The sequence below is a fragment of the Malurus melanocephalus genome, unplaced genomic scaffold, assembly GCF_030028575.1.
Source record: "Malurus melanocephalus ecotype Western Australia unplaced genomic scaffold, MMel_1.1 scaffold_66, whole genome shotgun sequence".
Lineage (NCBI taxonomy): Eukaryota > Metazoa > Chordata > Aves > Passeriformes > Maluridae > Malurus > Malurus melanocephalus.
Genome location: NW_026623298.1, coordinates 728,175 through 747,309, shown reverse-complemented (window position 1 = coordinate 747,309; position 19,135 = coordinate 728,175). Strand labels below are relative to the sequence as shown.

Below are 19,135 nucleotides of genomic sequence, written 5' to 3'. Positions count from 1 at the left end.
GTAAAACAAGTGCCAATAAATTCAAAGGAACTATCAGGCACGTAAGGCTTGTCAAAGTTGCAAAAAATATGAGCAATTGAGTATTAAAATACCTTAGCTGTTACACCACTCGATGCTTTGAGCAGGAGAATGAAACCAGCATCTTAATTTTATTCTCAGCCACAAATAGCATCTCATCACATTACACAAATTCACTGCAAATTGTTTTGCTCACAGTTTGGGGTTTCCTTTGTCTTACCATTGAGGCAGACTGTCTTATGGCAGATTTTTTTAGTATTCTATAGAATAAGCCAGAAAGCCTTTTTTCTTCTTTTTTTTTTTTGCCAAACATGTGGGCAAATCTAAGGAATTTACAGTTCAGATGTAATTATTTCAAAATGAGGAACAAAACCTCTGTAAACAGTTCCAGATAAAAATGAAATATCTTTCAGTAGCTTTCTCAATGATATACAGACCCTTGTCAAATCTCCACAAGGAGTGCATGTTTAAATTCATACTCTTCAATTCAAAATAGATTTGCATACAGGAAGTGGTGTGGATGTATATGTGTGTGAATGTATTTTACTCAACTTGCAAAACTACACTATGATGTAACTCTTTTTTAATTAGAACCTTTTAGTTGACTGAAAGACAGAAGTCATGTTCTTTTTCCACTCTTCCCAGCAGTAACAAAACTACCTATTAGTGGAACAGATGCTGATGCCACAAATGCCTTTTTACTACTGTCATTTCCTTCTATACACGACACTTCCAGGACATCTATAGTGAAGTTAAAATAAATTATTCAGCACTCCTCCCATTTAAAAGGACTAAAATGGGCCAAAATCAAGCTAAAAAATAAATTCAGTGCCAAAGGTCCAAATCCCTAAATCCCTAAAGGCTTATGTATGTRCATGTAATTCCATGGTATTCAACCAGATGACACACATACAAATGCAGGTTTTTGCAGGACTAGAATCTTCTCCTTCCTTCACAATAATTTACATGAAATTAATAGTTTTTTTGAATCAAAATGCTCTAAAAAAATCTCAGATCTAATTCGTAACAGCCTAAAACTTATCTCTTTTGGATTTTTTTCTGCTTCAACACCTTCTCTTCTGGATTCCTGGCACAGTTTCAAGATTCCCCTAGAGTGTGACAGGTAAAATGTCATCCCATATTAATTAACTAACACTACACATCTGAACAAACTCCAAACAACCAATGTTTATGTAGAACATGAATATCCTTTTCAACTAATGTTGGATACCCATAATTTAATAATAAATTTAAACAACATATACTTACTGTACAAGTATAATTTAGTATATTTTAATTTTTACAGGATTACCATCAGTTTTACAACTGAACTTAAATTCTTACATTTTGAACACCTATCTAAGAGTCAGTCAGCTAGGATTATACCTAAGTACAAAACAGTGCTTGGTCATTTCTGCCCCAGTTAGGATATTGCCTACACCTTACCTACCTGTTTTCACGTTCATACATCTCTTTTGAAGTGCTTCTTAGTTGCTCAATTTCTTGATTTGTTTTCAACCTTATTTGTTCCAACTCTTCATGGAGTCTCTTTTCATATTCTGCTTTACAGTGGTCTCTGTAAATAAATATATTGCACTGGTCAAAATATCAAAACTTCAGGTACAGCTTTACAAGAGCATTTTACRTTTTACTTTAATCTTTACTCGTTCACCTCTCAATGACTTAAAATATTTATCAGCCTATATTGCTACATAAATTAAATGAAAACTAACCAGGAATAAAAAAAACATTTAACTGTGAATAAATAGAAGTTCTCTGCACACAGATTTAATTTTTTTAAAGTAATTTAATATTGATTAATCACATAACATTAACATTCTTCCAAAAATTCTTTGTCAGTCTTGACTCAATTGCTTATATTAAGTAAACACTTAACTYCTCACTTTCTTCTTCTGCACTGAGTAAGGACTGATTAACTTACTGACTTGCAATGCTGCCATGCCACTACAAGAATTCTTTGTATACTGTTTGCACCTCAAAGGGAGAAAAAGCATCACAAGAAATATTGAAGATTAAATGCAGTGGAGATTTGTGAAGTCAAAAAAAAACCCCAAATTAGGGAATTTATCTTGTCAACATGACATACAAATTATTTAAAACACAACGTTTTTATTCAACCAATATCAGAAGATAYCAGGATAAAAGAATTTCATTTCAGAGAAATTTTGACATCTTTTTGTAACTTTGGAACCTCAAGACAGATTGTAGGGATTCTCATAAACAATCTCTCCTACAAAAACAGGATTATGTTCTAAACACTTAACATTTAAGGAATGTCAAAATTTTACAGCATCTAATTAATGTTCAAGAATAATCAATCAGCAATGAAGTAACTGGTAGAAATCACAAGTTTGGAAACAAAAGCGTATTATGAAAATATGTGCATGTACAACTGTAAAAGGTTTTAGATTTCATTAGATTTCCAACTGTGTGATAGCCCATAATTTTTAGAAATCAGTACTTGAGCTGGTCAAAAACTCCCTCACATTAACTAAAAGCCCCAAAATATTAAAAAGGAGAATGCTTGCTGTCCAGGTTTTCCTGTTTTCTTTTTATTGAGACACTGAATTTCATTGACCGTTCAAGGTAGAACTAAACTTTTTTCTTCTCCTTCCTCAACTGTGCCACACTATAGCAAATACTGAAGACCTTTTACAAAATATAGAGGTTTATAATTAAAAAACAAAAAGCTCATGATTTCTTAAAATACCAGTTCAAAGTAAGACTTAAGATTTTATTTAAAATACAGAAATACTGGGAGAACATAGTTTTGAGATATAAACACGCAAACCAAATTTAAAAAACATTGAGTGACTGCATTGAAAGGAAAGATAATATTTAAAACTCTCCTGATATGGGCTGGAGCTCCATAGCTGATCATTTYAAGAGCACCCTTCTATTTTCATTTAGAAAACAATTTTTGTTTTAGTTGTCTATCAGAGAGTCATATTAGCATATTTCCTCTTAGTTATACGGGACACAAGATTTATGGATACACATTGAAAAAAAGAAAGGTGGTTTCATAATGAAATGTGTAAGCCTCAGAGAATAATCACCATGAACTTCCAATGCTGAAAGTTTACTTTCACTTCTACAGTCTTAGATCAAAGGTTTAAAAAAAAAAATTCTTGATACATATTGACCCAAGAAAAGTGTTTGGATTCTAGTTACACAAACATGGATTAGCTTTCTGAAAAATAAAATTAATGAAATGGGATTTGTGGAAGAAACAAGGGAAAACAGTTCAATAACCTGCCTACTGATAGAAGTGAACATACAATAACTTGCCTGGATGCAACGTATTTTTCATACATTTCTTCCCTAGCTTTTTTGGCATCCTCTAGCTGAATCTGGAGTCTTTCAAGACGATCTTCTTCATGTGCACAGCGAACGCTAAGCTCCATGTTCTGGCGATTAAGATAATCTTTATCTTTTTGCAACAAGTTGAGGGATTGTTGTAGGGTTGCCAGCTATAAAAGGTATTAAAAAGAGCCCTTTAACACAAATTTCAAGGTAAGTATTTAACTTATTTACACATATTTGCAATTTAATTTTAACTCTCTTCACTTGAACCATAAGACTCTATTCATACTTTAGTTTAAGTAAATTGATAAAGCTTTAAGCTGAAAAAAGACTTTAATAACACTATATTTTTATGAGTTTTCATTATTTATGTCTGGTAGTTGGTACCTGAAAAAAGAGGTCCTTTCACCTACATCAGTATCTAAATATTACTGAAGTACTGAGTACCAACGGTACTGAATAGTGCTATGCCAGAAACATTGATGCAGAACTTTGGTACCAACATGTCATACTGACTATGACCTTCTCAGAAACAGAACTGAAAACTGTAAGGGCAACAGTGTGATTACTGCTCCATAAAGAAATGGTGAAACTGCTAGTTCTGGGGCTGATGTATGGCATGATTGTCACAGACAAGGTAATGTTCCAGGCCTGCCCCAATGGCAAAGAGCTRCTGTTGCTACAGAAGGCTGAATGGATGCCGAATTAGAAATGAGAATGTCATGAGAACAGATGCCTTTGTCACCAGATCAGTCATGTTTACTACACCAAGAAGCAGTGAGAGAGAGAGAGCAGTCTCCATCCATTCAAGGTGAACACAGTTAAGGAACAGCCAAAGAGCATAAGGGCACTGCTGCAAGGTGGTCCAGCTCCATAATCACGATAACAAAACAGAGTTTCATCCCCTTAAGGAATTTTGCCATTTAAGCCCCTGAGGATGTCACATKCCAAGTTCAAAGAATGGTAAATTAATAACTTAACAGAAACATGTCTCTGAAAGCTATAAAGACATCATGTACATGGTTTAGATAGAATTTACCTTTTCTAAGTCATAGAAGGACTAAAGGTTACTTGAAGATACTGGAGACAAAGACAAAGAGCRGGTAGTTCAACAGATGAAAATTCATACAAAAACAGTACTCTTAAARGCATGCTCCTCTCCATCAGCCCACTTGCTCAGCCATTCTCAGGGTGGGGCACAAATGCTGGTCCTATTACTTTAATTAAGGAAAAAGGTAAACATGCTCTCTCTCCAAGTAACGCATTGTACGCATATCCACAATGAACAGACATCATGGACTACTAGATGAAGAAAGCAAGCAGTTACTGCTCCTGTAAATATTCTTTCTCTGGAACAAGGAAGAATAAAGTAGTGATACTTTTATTCAATCCCTGATTAATTTAGTATAAAGTTAATGGAAAAAGTCATTGTTGCTACTTTACTTGATGTGTACATACAAACCTGATTTACAGGACAATACTTTTTTGGGCATTGCTGTAGRCTGAGAACAAACCTGACTTTTGATGTCCTCTTACAGTTCTAGACTGAGGAATAAAGAGACTAAGAAAGCTTTCAGACTGATACAAATGAGATATTTTCTAATAGAAACTCAGTTTTTTCCCTAATGCTCCTCACAATCTCTACAGCTACCTGTAAAATTAGGCAGAGCAATGCTATTTTTAAAGTGGCAGTTACAGCGAATATTTTATCTGTAAAATTGTTATTTATACAGAGACAATAAGGAACACTATCTCCCCTGGATTACCACTCGTGAGTTTCTCATATACACAGCTGCTAAAAMGTTAACATGCAAAGAGCTTCCATATTATTCTTGCGGCGCTCTGCTTCCCTGGCTGAACACCTGCCTGCCCACGAAAGTGGGGAATGAATTCCTTGTCTTGCTTTGCTTGTGTAAGCAGTTTTGCTTTGCCTATGAAATTGTCTTTATCTCAACCCATGAATTTTCKTGACTTTTACTCTTCTGGTTCTCTCCCCCATCTCACTGAGATGGGCAAACAGCTGTGTGGAGCTTAACTGCCAGCWGGGGTTAAACCATATCAAGCATACTCACAGCACTCATCTTCCTCTGGTAAATTTTCCCCTGGGTTCATCCCAGGTTCCTGAGCTTATTGGCAGGGTTCAGCATGTCTTTGCTTCAGCCTTGTAAGTCACATCCCTAGGAAAATGGCATGGATGTAATGCCTAGGAAAAAATGGGAAGCACTTGACCAGTGTTGAGGGATATAGCCTATATTGCTGTGAGTTGGTCAGCTGTTTTAAAGATCATAGCAAGTGATCAAGACTTCTGATTACCAGAATCCTCCTTCAAACAGAAGCACTCAGTTGGGTTGGTAAATCTAATCACAATCCCTACAAGGATTATGAAGCACATTCCCCTGGAAGCTATATCCATGCATATGGAGTAAATGGTGACTGGAAAAACAGTAGGGAATTACCAAGGCCAAACCTAGCAAACCTGACAAAAATGTTGTCTCTATGGATCAGGAAGTACTACCCATGTCATTTACTTGATCTTTTCTATGGCTTTTAGCCACCTCCTATAACAGCTCTATGGGAAAATTGGCAAAATTTGGATCAGACAGACAAACATCAGTTGAACAAACTGAAAATGGGACAGAAGAGTGGAGTGCCTTGACAGAAAAGGCAGCCAAGTGGCTACAAGGCTGTATTAGCAACAAATTATTACCCTGTGTTCCACACTTGTGAGACTATATTTGGAGTGCTATGTCCCATGACATGCATGTCCTAAAGAAATGCATAAATATATTGGAGCAGGACAGAAGAGCTCTACCAAGATGGTCATGAACCACACCAGATGATGTATAAGGGGTTAAGAGAAATATKTGGAACTTTTTTCAGCCTTCAGAAGAGAAATCTAGTTGGCAAAAATATTATGGTTATCTTCACCTATCCAAGAGGAACACATACAAAGAGAGAGATTCTTGCCAGTATATGGCAACAGAACAAGATGCAACAGAAGAAGCTGCAACAACTGATTAGTTTTTACAAATGCATTTTTAGAAGAGGTAGACAAACATTGAAACAGATTGTCCAAAAGACTTCGATACCTCTGTAGAGATATTTAAAACGTGATAAAGCTGTAACCAACTCAACCTAATCTTGTTCTGCACTGCATGGGTGGGTGGGAGGAGCTGGTCTCTTGAGACTATTCTAATTGAATTATTACATGATCCTGACAAAACTTGACTAGACCAAGAATTGAATTCCCAAAGTGAAGAAATACACAATTACTAAAGTAAGAACTTTACCTCTTTTGTTAAGTCATTTCTTTCTTTAGTTTGTGTTTTGTATGACACCTCTAGTATTTCATATATTCTTCTGAGCTCTGACAATTCATGCTCAAATCTATCACGTTCACTGTGAAAGCAAAGCGAAACTATTAGACGCATAAAGCATAATAAAAGATTCCTATGCCTTTTTCATTTCTCAGTCTTTTTCCAGTTCATGACACTRACTTCTTCCAACCAATCACTCAAAGAACAGTTGGCTGATAATCTTCCCTTTTAGAATTACTAACACCTGCAACAGTATCATATTATATGAAACAACTGAAGATTATTTAAATACTCAGAAACAAAGAAAATGCTACAATACTCTTAAACTCCCATCCCAAATGATTTCATTTTCCTCTGACTATTCTTTTTTAGTGTAACTTTGAGCTATACATTTCTCCTTAGCAATGAATTGGAAGTACCCTTATCCATCGTTTTAGCCTTATCAARCTTCTGATGGTATTTCCCATTACATTCTCTTGAATCTTTTGCAGACACGAAAGTCCAATGAAAAAGTAAAACAACTTCATTCCCATGTTCCTAACAGAGTAGAAAGCAATGCATACTTGTTCTCAGTAGGTATTCTCTCCTGCATAAAACCCCTTGCCTTGATACCAGAGTGGGTTKTCATGTTTAAAATACACATGACACAGCTGCAAAACTTGTGCTGTTGTCCTGAACAAGAGGGTTTTCTGCATGCACAAAGAAACATCTCCATGTCTCTACTCTTACACTGTCACAACAGTGAAATGAATGAGCCCATATGAGCTTGCAGTTTAGAAAAAAGCTAAGCAATATTGTATTAAGCATAGCACAAATTAAAGCTGAAGTAACTTGTAGTACAGCAGAACCAGAAGCTCTGACATAGTGTTTTTTAAAGGCAGAAACAAATCTGGAAGTGATTAAATCCTGCAGTGCTCCCAAATATCCTCATGCAGTTATGCCAACAGGGCTCTCCCCTCCCCTTCGTCTGTGCCTACCCAGCTGAATACAACCTACTCTCTCAAATAGAGTTTTGGCACGTTCATTCCTGCTTTTCTCAACCGAAGACTATTTTAAACGCACTCTGTTAAACACTGAGGCCATTCACACAAAAGTTATTACAATTCACTTATTAAGATGCAGTTGCACAGAGGAAGCAAACCATAGCATTAATYCATCCTATTTGCAACAAGATGCCAGATAAATTCTAAGGTTGTTTTAGTACATATAGCTGTGAACCAAAAATGCTGTGTCCAGAAGACAGATTCTCTTTCAAATGACTTAGTGGGCAAAGTAATTTGTMAGTAATTATGCCCAAGTTCATCCTGTATAAACAACTAAGGAGCTGACAGGTTGTTTTCTATTCATAATCCAAATTTTTGGAAATAAATTTCCCAATCCACTTCTCAACAAATGTGCCAAAGACCAGATTTCTTGCATGTGCTTGTACTTGCAAGCACATTGAAAAAGCCATTTGGATGCTGAAGTATATACCAATGAGTATATTAACAACAATTCTATTTTCACTATTTTGCAATTGCTTTTTGCAAGATACATTCAAAACATTGTCTATAACAGYACAATCTGTATTTTAAAAAAGAGACACCACAAACTCCTGCAGTTAAACCAATTCATTAATGTAATCCTAAATTTATCTGAGAGAGTTCAAATTTATGGTTTCAAGGATATCTTAAGTTGTAAATATTAATTCCCAAGGTCCTGCCCTCCTAATTCACTCTGCAGGCACCACACAGTAGAGCACACGGACTTTTGTTAGACCATTGCTTTTAAACTATGAAAAAAAMCACAAGTACTTGTTCCAAGAGTATTTGTTCCAAGACGCTTGCCATCAACAGCTCCCACTTCCTTAGCTGCAATGACAGTTTTAGGCCCTTTAGAAAACACAATAAATCTCAAAAATTAAATTTATAGGAATATAATTTGATGCATTAATTTTCAGAATGTTGTTCATTTTATGTCTGCAATATACTACAGCAAGTAAGTGAACCATTAGTGTACAAGGTACGGAAAARTATCTGTGGTGTGTGTAAGTCAAAAATAAAATTACAAACTCTAGTCAATCATGGTTGATCTTTATTAACACTGGTATGTTAGTTGAACACTTGAATTATAGACATACTTACCATTTTACTTTATCATAGTTCTCTTGTCTGTAATCACCTTGCTGAATCAACTGCTTGGTATCAGCCAGTTCCAATGTTAAACGCTGGCATCTGACCTCAAGCTCTGATCGACTCCTCCTCTCATCTTCATAGCTCTAGGAAGTGAGACATTTTGAAATTATCACAGCTACACTGATATGTACTCAGAGTAATCACCAACTAAGTTTTGTGAGAACCTCTTATGAATATTCAAGTGGCGATATTTTCATTTGTCCCAGTCTTTGGAAATTTAGCACATCACAAAGTAACCAAAGTAATACTCAACTTATTTTTATCTTATTACAAATACTTGTTTAATGTACCTATTCCAGTGCCTTTGTCCATTAGCCCAACTTCCAAGACCAGTAACCCTCAAATATACAGCTGGTGGTCTGCAAATCTGTACTAGGAGCTCAAAAGTCATACCACCTTTACAACAGTTTCAAACAAGTGAAGATACTGTGAAGACACTTGTTAGTTAATTTGGAAAAAAAGAAAAAGCATGGCTTGCTCAGCAAGTTTGGCAACATCTGTCATTATGTGAAAGATTTCAGCCAGTTACTCCCAAATTGTAGCTATCATATCCAGTAACTTATGTTTGCTGAAGCATATCACAGAACACTTTGGTGGAAGGGAAAAAAAAAAGTTTAGTTAATGGTCGATCAGCATTAATTTCCATTTTCCTTTCTTTCTCCTCCTCATATACTTTTACAGATTATTCAGGAAACTAAAACAACAGAAGCAAATAAAGAGAACAGAGAATATTCATATTTTAAAACATTAGGTATTCCTTTTGAAGATCAGCAGATTTCCTAACCACACTCATTCCCTCCAACTATCCACAGGAATAGCAGACTTTTATACCTTAATCCCGAATCTAGACTATTTTTTAGTTTCTACTAGATACGTGCTTATTTCACAAACTTCTCTTATTCGTCCTAAATACTGTATTACTTAGTAATTTATTCACAAGAATAATTCTCATTCACTAACACAAGATAAAGGTGATGGACTTCAAAAARAGCTGCTTGTTAAAAATTTGAGAATACCCCTGGCTGTCTAGATTTTTCCATATCCTATTTCCCAAAATACTGCTGAGTTCAGTTTTCTATTGTTGTGACTGACAGCAAGCTCAACAGTGGTGACGCCTTCAAAAATAATAATTCTATCTGGTTATTATGAATAGACATCACAATATTATTAACTGCAGGTGAACATAGTCTTAAGATGTCATTAATAAACCAAGCACTTAGCCACTGCAAATCACATTTATTTTGCAGTAAAAGATACCGTATGAGTTTGTGTTTCACAGACGTTCTTACCTCCCCTTTTAAAAATCACTTTAAGTCACAAATAACAAAAATCACAATTCCCAGAAAGTTTTCATCAAGATTCTGGAAGGTCTACCATTAAAAACACATCATCCAAAGAAGTCATTGTTATTCATCCTAACACATACGGGTATATATGGTTTATTTTTATGTTTACCCTAATTAATGGGTATACATTAAGCAAACTAACATTATACAACACTGTCCTCTTTAATCAGTTTACTTGTTATTATTTATAAAGATGGCATTATTATAATGGTAAAGTGTTTGTCAGATATTTTTAAACGGTGTTATGCACAAGTTAGCTAAAGTTTCAAATATGTAACATAATGGTGCCAGTACCCTGTTTTGCAGTGCAAACATTAATCATCTGGAAATAGGAAATGCTGGTAAGGGCACTTAACTTTTAAGTGCAAATTGAAAGATTAAGTTTAGAATACAATTCTTCTGTGGGAATCCCATGCCATTCTGCTGCTAATACCATGCTGTAATTCACACACCCTTCAGCGAGAGGACTACTGAACTCCCTAGAGTAGCATTCCTCTGGCAGCCAGAAGACAACYAACAGAAGTATAAAATTAAATTGGTTAACCTCTGGACAAAGTTATCATAGACAGTTTTAAGTCAACAGTTAACAGAATAGCTAAATAGCTGCAAAATCAATTGCTTCTAATACCTGAGACCTAAAATTACTTTTCAATTGTATTTCATAGATCAGTTATTAGTGTTGTGTTAATGTCACGTAACAATAAGGTAATTCTAAGGAAGGAAGCTTAAATTCTTTAGAAAAGTGATACTAAGACCTACCTTAAATATAGAGATTTATAATGATTGTTTTTCAAGATTTCATATAATTCCTGAAGAAACACCAACTATACTGCACAGGCCACTGTTTTTCATCTACCTAATCTTAAGGTGTCAAAGTAGCATTTTAATCACATGAAGAAACATGACAAAGCAAGCTGACAGCCAGTGTAGGCCGTAAACAGGCTAATACACAAACCCCGCTATGTGATATGTATATCTCCAGGTAGCATATACACAACCTGCGTTCCACAGCAACACATCTTACAGAAATACAATCAAGCTGCCTGTGCTTAGGCAGAAGTTTTGCGTTACAAGTGATGAAGCTAATTTAGTTTCTAACAACGTCCTTATACCCAGAGATGATTTTAAGATSTCTGCAATGGAACAGCTTTATCTCTCCATTTATCTTCAAAAGATAGCTTCAACATGCTGATGAACAGCTTTATCTGGCTGCAGCAAAAAAGGGGCTTTTAGAAGAATCAAGATACAGAGCTCTTACAAGGACAGAAACAAGGTCCTGGAAATAATACCGATAAATAATAATAACTTGAGCTCACAAACCTTAAAATAATTTGAGGACAAACAGAATTTCCTCACACTGAATGTGACTGTGATAGTACTCCAAACTCGTCACGGCTTCTCTTCAGCCTCTTACTCATTTTTGCTTCTGCAGAGAGCAACAACTCAGACTGATRCGATGGTTAAAACAAACAAAAAAAACCAAACCTGTCATATGTGAGGCAGGCAAACATTGCCTAAAGAAATTCTTGACAGAGCTGTCTAAGAGAGCCAGTATTAACCAGTGCAGGTGGTTTCTAYAGGGCATGAGTCAGTCTCTCATGGGGATTGCCTTTTGGTTTACAAACACTCTCCACAGATGGATGTTTCAAGCAAGAAGACTCTCAACTTGGCTAATCTGCACAATTTAAAAGCCAAACTGAAAGAGAGACTAAAGACCTAATGGCAGCCCTCAGTTTAATGATATTAAACTTCAGAGCTACCCTCAGTATGGAAAGAATAGCAGTTTATAGCAGTCACTGAAATAAACACCTATCTGAATTTCAAATGYAAAATCCAGGTGACATACTTTTTGAACAATGTTAGTGACACATAATGCATGATAGGGATTAGCTGATCTTTCAAAATGCCTTTGGAGATAAGAGTATAAGCAGAAATGTAGGGAACAGATTAATCAGCCAATCAAGCAGAAGCAGCATGACTTCTTTACACTGTCTACAGATAAACCTGTGAAAGAAAGTGATCCTGCTTTTAAAAAGCTTTTTAAAATATCTCCATSTTTGAAGAAACACTTACAAAAGCCAGCACTTTGTTCATATCCTAAGGTATCTAAAGGCCTAGATAAATGCAAAGCTACTGTACAATTGTGATGTGAAAACCAATTTCCTCCAGKTATTTGAATGAGGTGTTGCTCCTTTGTAAAGATGACATTTTACTTCAATTGTTTACATACTCTTMATTCAAAAATTACTGGTCAGTACATTATTTATCAGAATGCAACTGCCCAAATGTCAGCAAGAAGCTATAYATAACTGGCTAAGTAAGAAAACTTTTTAGTAACTTGCTATGAAATTCGTAATCTGCTTGTAGATTGAAAATTTTTAATCTAATTGTAGATAGATCACTATTTCCCACTAAAAATTATAAACAAAAATGTTGAGCTACTCCAAAATAGAGAAACTCTGCCAGAAAAATATGAAAGAAAAGCTCTGGAATAAGTCTATAGCAAAAGAAAGTGGAGAAATAAAAAGTTTGTTTCACTGGATCTGAGCTTACTAGAATCCTCAGTGAAATATTYTCAGGTGAAAAGTATCCTTGACATCATTACAGAGTAGTATAATTAAATCACCTCATACTACTGAACCCCAGCTAGCATCAATGCGAGCTATAGCTATGTATAAAAAGCATAGTGAAGTATTGGGAGAGAAAAGGGAACTTCCATGGACAAGTAATTTCCTTGAGTCTTGGAAATGTTAAACTGCTGCCTCAAGCTCTTAGTTACTGATAACTTTGCATCTTTTTTTGCATCTTCTTTGCATCTTTTCTCTTGAACAATGTTAACAATAGTGAAAAAAAAATAGGCACAAATTTCACGTAGGACCAAGTCCTCATCTGTCTCATGAGAGTTGTAAAGACCAAATAAACAAGGCACTGCTTGAAAGAAGTGCGGTCAGGGGGCTGGAGAAGTGTTCTACAGTGCAGTCTTAACAGATATGCAAACTTCAGGGGACACCTTAGGGATCCCAGTCCTTTTGGAGTTGCAACAACATCCTCAATTTTCTAATATTCAGACATATCTAGTGCCAAGGGATCCTTTGAATATAAAAGCTTAGCTTATTCTTTGAAGACTATAGATATGTTTTTCCTCCAGCTGGAAAAGATTATCACAGAGAAAATTGTTAGTTATGTCTAGCAAAACCTGACAGCTACTAATCCTGATTCAGAGACACAGTCTTAGAAAAGATCTTTGTCCTACACATAACCAGCTTTGTCTTTATGATAACCACAGCTTTCAGATACTCTCATGCAATAAATTTTATTGCAAGTCCTGAAGGCAACTTTATATAAAAATAACTGAAGAAAAGGAAGCCCTGATAAAACTGTATCAATACCAAATTCCAGGAAAACATTGCCAAGAAACTCCCAGCCAGAAGAAGAAAGCAACATTTAATCTTCTGGAGGTACAAAGAAAAGCAAGATTTCCTTCCCACTCTCCCAGCCTTGAGAGAAAGCCATGAGTAGTAAATTACATCTGTTTGAGGGAAGGCTCTAAACACTTTGGAAGCAAACAACTCTGAAAATAGTAAACTGATGTTCAGCACGGGAATGCATACATCAGAAGCTGGTTTTATTTCTGGGAARCTCCTGGTAATACACCACTATAGCTGGACTTCCTCCTCTATCTTTACCTCCAAAGGTGGTGATGCCAACATTATTTATACTTGAAGTACTGAACACTGTAAAAGAAGGACTAAAACAAGCCTGTACTACATATTTAGTAACAAATCAGTCAGCACTGCAGTACWAGAACATGGCTTTCACCAGTTCCACTGCCTCCCCCGGGCTGTGGATGTTGTACCTGGAATCAGAGGAACTGCACTGGCCTAAATCACAGATGCAACAATTGTGTACAAAGAGCCACTAAATTAGCAGCTGTRCAGAACATGCACTTATACTGGCCACTTTAAAATCAGAAGGTAGCAGAACAAATGTCTTTTATCAGACCATGTTCCAGTTCTAGAAGTCAGTCTTCACAAACCATTTTCTACTACCACTGGCCAGAAACAGCTCCCGACCCTATTGGGTCTGTGTTACAGATTCAGCAGCCTTTRAGGGCTAAGAGCAGCAACACCAACAGAAGTTGACGAAGTTGTAGAGACAGCATGGTTGCCTTGTTTSATGAGCTGGCTTAACCTATTAAGATAAGTTGGAATTTTTCTTCAAACTTTTTCAATTCTTGGCTGGCTAGATAGACTTACCTATGAGTCTAGAACAAATTGTCTCATATTTCTTATGACTTTATTTCTGGGTGAATACATGCATGTATAAAACCTGCTCAAACCTAGTCTGTCAGCCACAAACTTCCAGAAAAACCAATAAAATCCTTGTCCCCCAAGATATTAGTAGCTAATAGAAAGATTTGGGCTAAGCACGTTTTTTTGTTCCTTTCTATATCTCAAAAAGAGGGAAGAAACCCATCTTCAAGGTCATTAAGAAAAGCCTTAATTATGTGCAAGAGTAGAAAAAAGAAGGAATGCTTACTATAGGAAGTAGCTTATTATCACGAGAGAAAAAAAAGAAAAAAAACAAAAACCAATTGCCTTAAATTCAGAACTTCAATCACTTCTTCATAAACTGCATGAGATGCATAGGTATGTCAGCTCCAGTACACCAAGCACATTAGGGATCTAAAGCACCCTCACACCCTGATGATGCTCGTTTTACCGTACTGTCTGAAGTACCTTGTTACAGTGAAACTCATCAAGTCACAAGGTAAAACTTGAACTTTCCAGAATCAAAATACAGAGACTCTTAAGTATTTCCATAAAAGAAAAGCACAGCACACTTTCAAATTTTGAKGAACAGATCAGTAGGAAAGGTGGATACTGCCACCATGTGGTGYAAAGAGAATAAAATAAGAAGTCTATTTAAAAAAAATGTCAATGTACCAAGAAAACTGTTTCTAGCACAACTTTAATTATTATTATTTACTATCTTGTTAATTTTCTTCAGCAAAAGTTAACATAGATGTCAGTCAAAACTCAAAGGCTGTAATACCTCTGTACAATTTTATTAAATCAAAGCATATTAAGGGTACAATGAAGGAAAATGCTTATGCAAGGTAAAATTAACAGGATTAGTTTAATCTCAGTTATGACTTGAGATCATGACACAAAATAATGCTGAAGCACATAAATGCATAAATGCTATTGACTAATTTCTCTAATTCAATCAGAATGAGAAATGAAAGTACATGAATTTCACAAGAGAAACTTGTGATTACATGTGAAACATGCTTTCTCTTTCCACCTTATTATTCCATAAGGGAATTTCACAGGGAAAAAGAGGCAGTCAGTAAACAATATTCTCAGAGGTAGTAAAATGACAATGTCATCTAAGTCCTGCAAGCCATGACCTGGATAAATATACTTTGAGTACCTGAAACTGTTGTCCTAATTCCAGATTTTTGCAGAACTAAGCTAAAGTAGAAATCACCCTAGCTACATACATACCAAGAATACTATAAATATTCATAAATACATTAGAAACAACATGCTTCTTATACTGTTTAAATGCAACTCCAAAGAACTTTTAAAAATGCATTTTTATAACATTAAAACAGAAGGTGAAGCAAATTGCTACCAAGACATTGGTGTCTGCAGCTGCTGCTGGGTGGATCTCCTGTCCAGCTTCCCAACCCTGAAACCTTGTCCTCCGAAAGCACAACACAGCTGGTAAGGTACTACCCTGAGCAGTCTCATGAGCAATTCTTGCAGGGTAGCCATTGCATAAAATCAGCTGTTAGACAAGGATGCACGTAGCTTATTTCCTCTTTCCCTCTCTATCCCCCTCTCTGCAGCAATTTTTATACAGCAAAAAAGCTTTTATCTCTTATACATGAATAACGATTTGGAGAATGAGATTTTCRCAATATATGGATTTACAGTTTCTTAACTGAGATAACTAAGAAGTACAGACCTCTGTCAGACACTTCAGCTGGGATCTGTACCCATTTAGTTCTTCTGTTAGACTCTCCTTTTTCATCTGTAGATCACTTAGCTCTTTCCTTAAGGAATGGACTACTTCATAGAATCGGACCTAGGAGAACAAGATAGATATTCAAAGTTGAAACTAGAAAAATTGCAATTGCGAAACTACAAACCGAAAAATACATTAGCTCAATGTTTTATGGCAATAATTTACCAAATTATTTCTAGGGCATGTCATAAAGGTAAAGATTATATTGCTGTACAACTAAGGCAGCTCCCAGTCAGGCTGTCCAATAAAAAAAATACAATTGGTCATGGAGCACATGGCCCCATGCACTTCCTTGTGCCAAAACTACAGCCTATTTGATTACAGAGAAAAAAAAAAGAGAAAAAAAAGAAAAATCCAAAACCCCAACAATCAAAAAACCTATTTAGCAATAACCAACTTAACTTGTTAACTTTCCCCAAGCCAATATAAATTTTATGGGATGTGTAGAAATGGAGAGAGATTCATTTTTGTTTTCTGCCAGCTCAGTGTACTGAATTTGTACCAAGAAAAATGCAAGAGCAAGCACAGGGAGTGGGAACAGCACACAGCCAGGAAGAACCATGACACCTCCCCCCTCTCCACCCTCCACCATACACACAACTTCGGCAGTAACATATTGCTATATAGATTAAATTGTATAAGGAAACTAAGGCTCTGAAAGACTTGCATGTGCTAAATTTACACCAAAAAAACCCCTACCTTCTTATAGGATTAAAAAAATTTAAAATCAGTAACACATACTCCTCTCCCTTCCCCCACTCTAGTCATAGGCAGGGTGTCAGGCAAGGGAGTCTCACATCCATAAAACTTATTCAGAACTTTTCTACAGATCAAGAAAAAAAGACTAGAAAATACAGTAGTAAAACCACAAAGTCAGTATTAAAAACCAAAAAGAGACAAAACAAAGAAGAAAGAGCTTTTTTGATATACACCCACACACACGTACACAGAGAACATTACTCCCAGATAAACTTGATACCTTAAAATGTTGCATTTGGGGGTGTGAAAAGAATACATAATTAAGCATTGTTTTCATATAAAAGCTACTGCATACCCTYCATCTCTAATGCTTTCTTTGATATATGATTAAAGAAAGACAGGCAAGAAAGCACAAATTAAGTAAGCCTTTAAGAGCAAGCTGTACTACACTTCCATGCAGAAGGAAGACAACCTGTAAACAGCAGCAAATTCCAGGTATATTTCATATAATTGACAGCATAGAATTCTAAAAAACACAGAAGCCTTAGAAATTTGCAGTGTAAACACAGGTGTAGCATGCTTTATACAATAAGKCAAGCATGCTACATGGTTGGAAGATTAGTCTTTTTAACTGTAACATCTGATGATTCAATTGGTCATTTTTAAAGAAAAAAGACCAAAACCTTGATTATAACTAATTGGTAACCACTTAAAGCATTGTTTTCTTAAAACCACACCTGCTTTTCCAGTAAGTCCTTGTATTTTTACTGCAATTTCCCTAGGAAACCTAACTTGTGATGTCACACTGCAATTATTTCCCAAAACAGAGCAACCTTAAAACAGATTCCGGTGTAGAAACCAAGATTACAAGAGATACAGGTATCAACGACAAGTGTACTTGCACAGCCTTCCCAAAAAAAGATCCCTGCACAGTAATAAAGTACAAATAAATGCAGCAGATGAGGGTGAGGTTGTAGCACTTCAACTGTTTTTCCTATTTAGGTGGTTTGAGTGCCAATAAACATTCATGTAGCCCAGCAGTCAAAGCACACACTGCCTCTTGCCAACTCAACACTGCAGAAACAAAACTCACTGTAGGAGGGATTTCAGAAACAACTGCCTTCTTAAAAATCACAAATTCACATTGATGTGCTATAACCAGTTACCACTTTCTAGAGAATTTWAAAAACCTCTTAGCATGTGTCCACCACTTTTTATGGAAAACTAGAACTAAGTAAAAATGAGTAGGTGCAGAGGATGAAAAAGTTAGCTTCTGTTAAATGAAGTTATGTGAAAGCAGCTGCATCAGTTAACTGCCTTCTTAAACAAACAGCAACTGKGCTGCAGTTASCAAAGTGCTACATCTGAAAGACATRTCAATTAAATCAGTTCAAACAGAATTTGCAGATATACTTTTTAATTTGCTGAAAAATTTTCTACAGCGGAGTACACAAGCGGTTCACTTTACTGAGCAAACTGAACTGGTGCTTGGCTGAATCATTTAACAGCCTGAAGTGCTCTAAAATTTCACATATACTGTTTCTAAAAACATCTTAGAAATTACTAAATGAAAGTCTGAATTTTTACATGTAAGTTCAAAACAAAAAGTATAATTTTAAGAGAAAGATGCTTAAAATTTTTCAGTTGTCATCATTAGCATTAAACATTACCTAGGCTTTGTTCCAACGTCACTATTGCACCCCTTTGTGGAAGAACAATGAAAAACATCACATTTGCTTTAATTCCAGTATTTTAAACTTACAGTATTTCTATATAAAAAAATCTGCATTTAAGCTCTTCCTGCTGTTTGTTCAGTACACCAGGTTTCAAATGAAGTCTAAGCATTACAWACATGTTTACTTCCATCAAGAATTGCAAGGCACTATTTTATAATAGATAAATAGAAAAAAAGAGTTGAAAATTTCTTGCTCAAGCTGTCTAAGCAGGACCCTTTCTTGACAAGGAAATTGTACCCTAGTATCAGTAGGCTATATTACTAGTCTGCACACGGATTTGGAGCTAGAAATTTTAACTGCCTGAGAAATGCACAATTCCTCCTTAGGCAAACACAGCAGAAAACACCATTCCCTTCAAAGTCCTTTTCCTGGCCTTTGGGAGCCAAATAGATGCACAGACAGGATATGCAAAACTATTCTRTAGCATCCCAGCATCTGTATCAGCTGCATAACTCAAAGTAATGATAAACAACCACCAAACTTAA

The 19,135-nt window shown here is 35.8% G+C and overlaps 1 protein-coding gene across 2 annotated transcripts in view; it reads right to left on the bottom strand.

Moving 5' to 3' along the window:
- Window positions 1-19,135, bottom strand: part of PIBF1 (progesterone immunomodulatory binding factor 1) — a 105,447-nt gene that overhangs the window by 79,965 nt on the left and 6,347 nt on the right. For both annotated transcript variants that reach the window (XM_057366466.1, XM_057366464.1), the window contains exons 5-9: window positions 16,156-16,275; window positions 8,783-8,916; window positions 6,633-6,741; window positions 3,328-3,509; window positions 1,469-1,594 (exon numbers count right to left, since the gene is read on the bottom strand). In XM_057366466.1, the coding sequence (XP_057222449.1) occupies window positions 1,469-1,594; window positions 3,328-3,509; window positions 6,633-6,741; window positions 8,783-8,916; window positions 16,156-16,275 (671 nt within the window). The remainder of the gene's footprint in view (window positions 1-1,468; window positions 1,595-3,327; window positions 3,510-6,632; window positions 6,742-8,782; window positions 8,917-16,155; window positions 16,276-19,135) is intronic.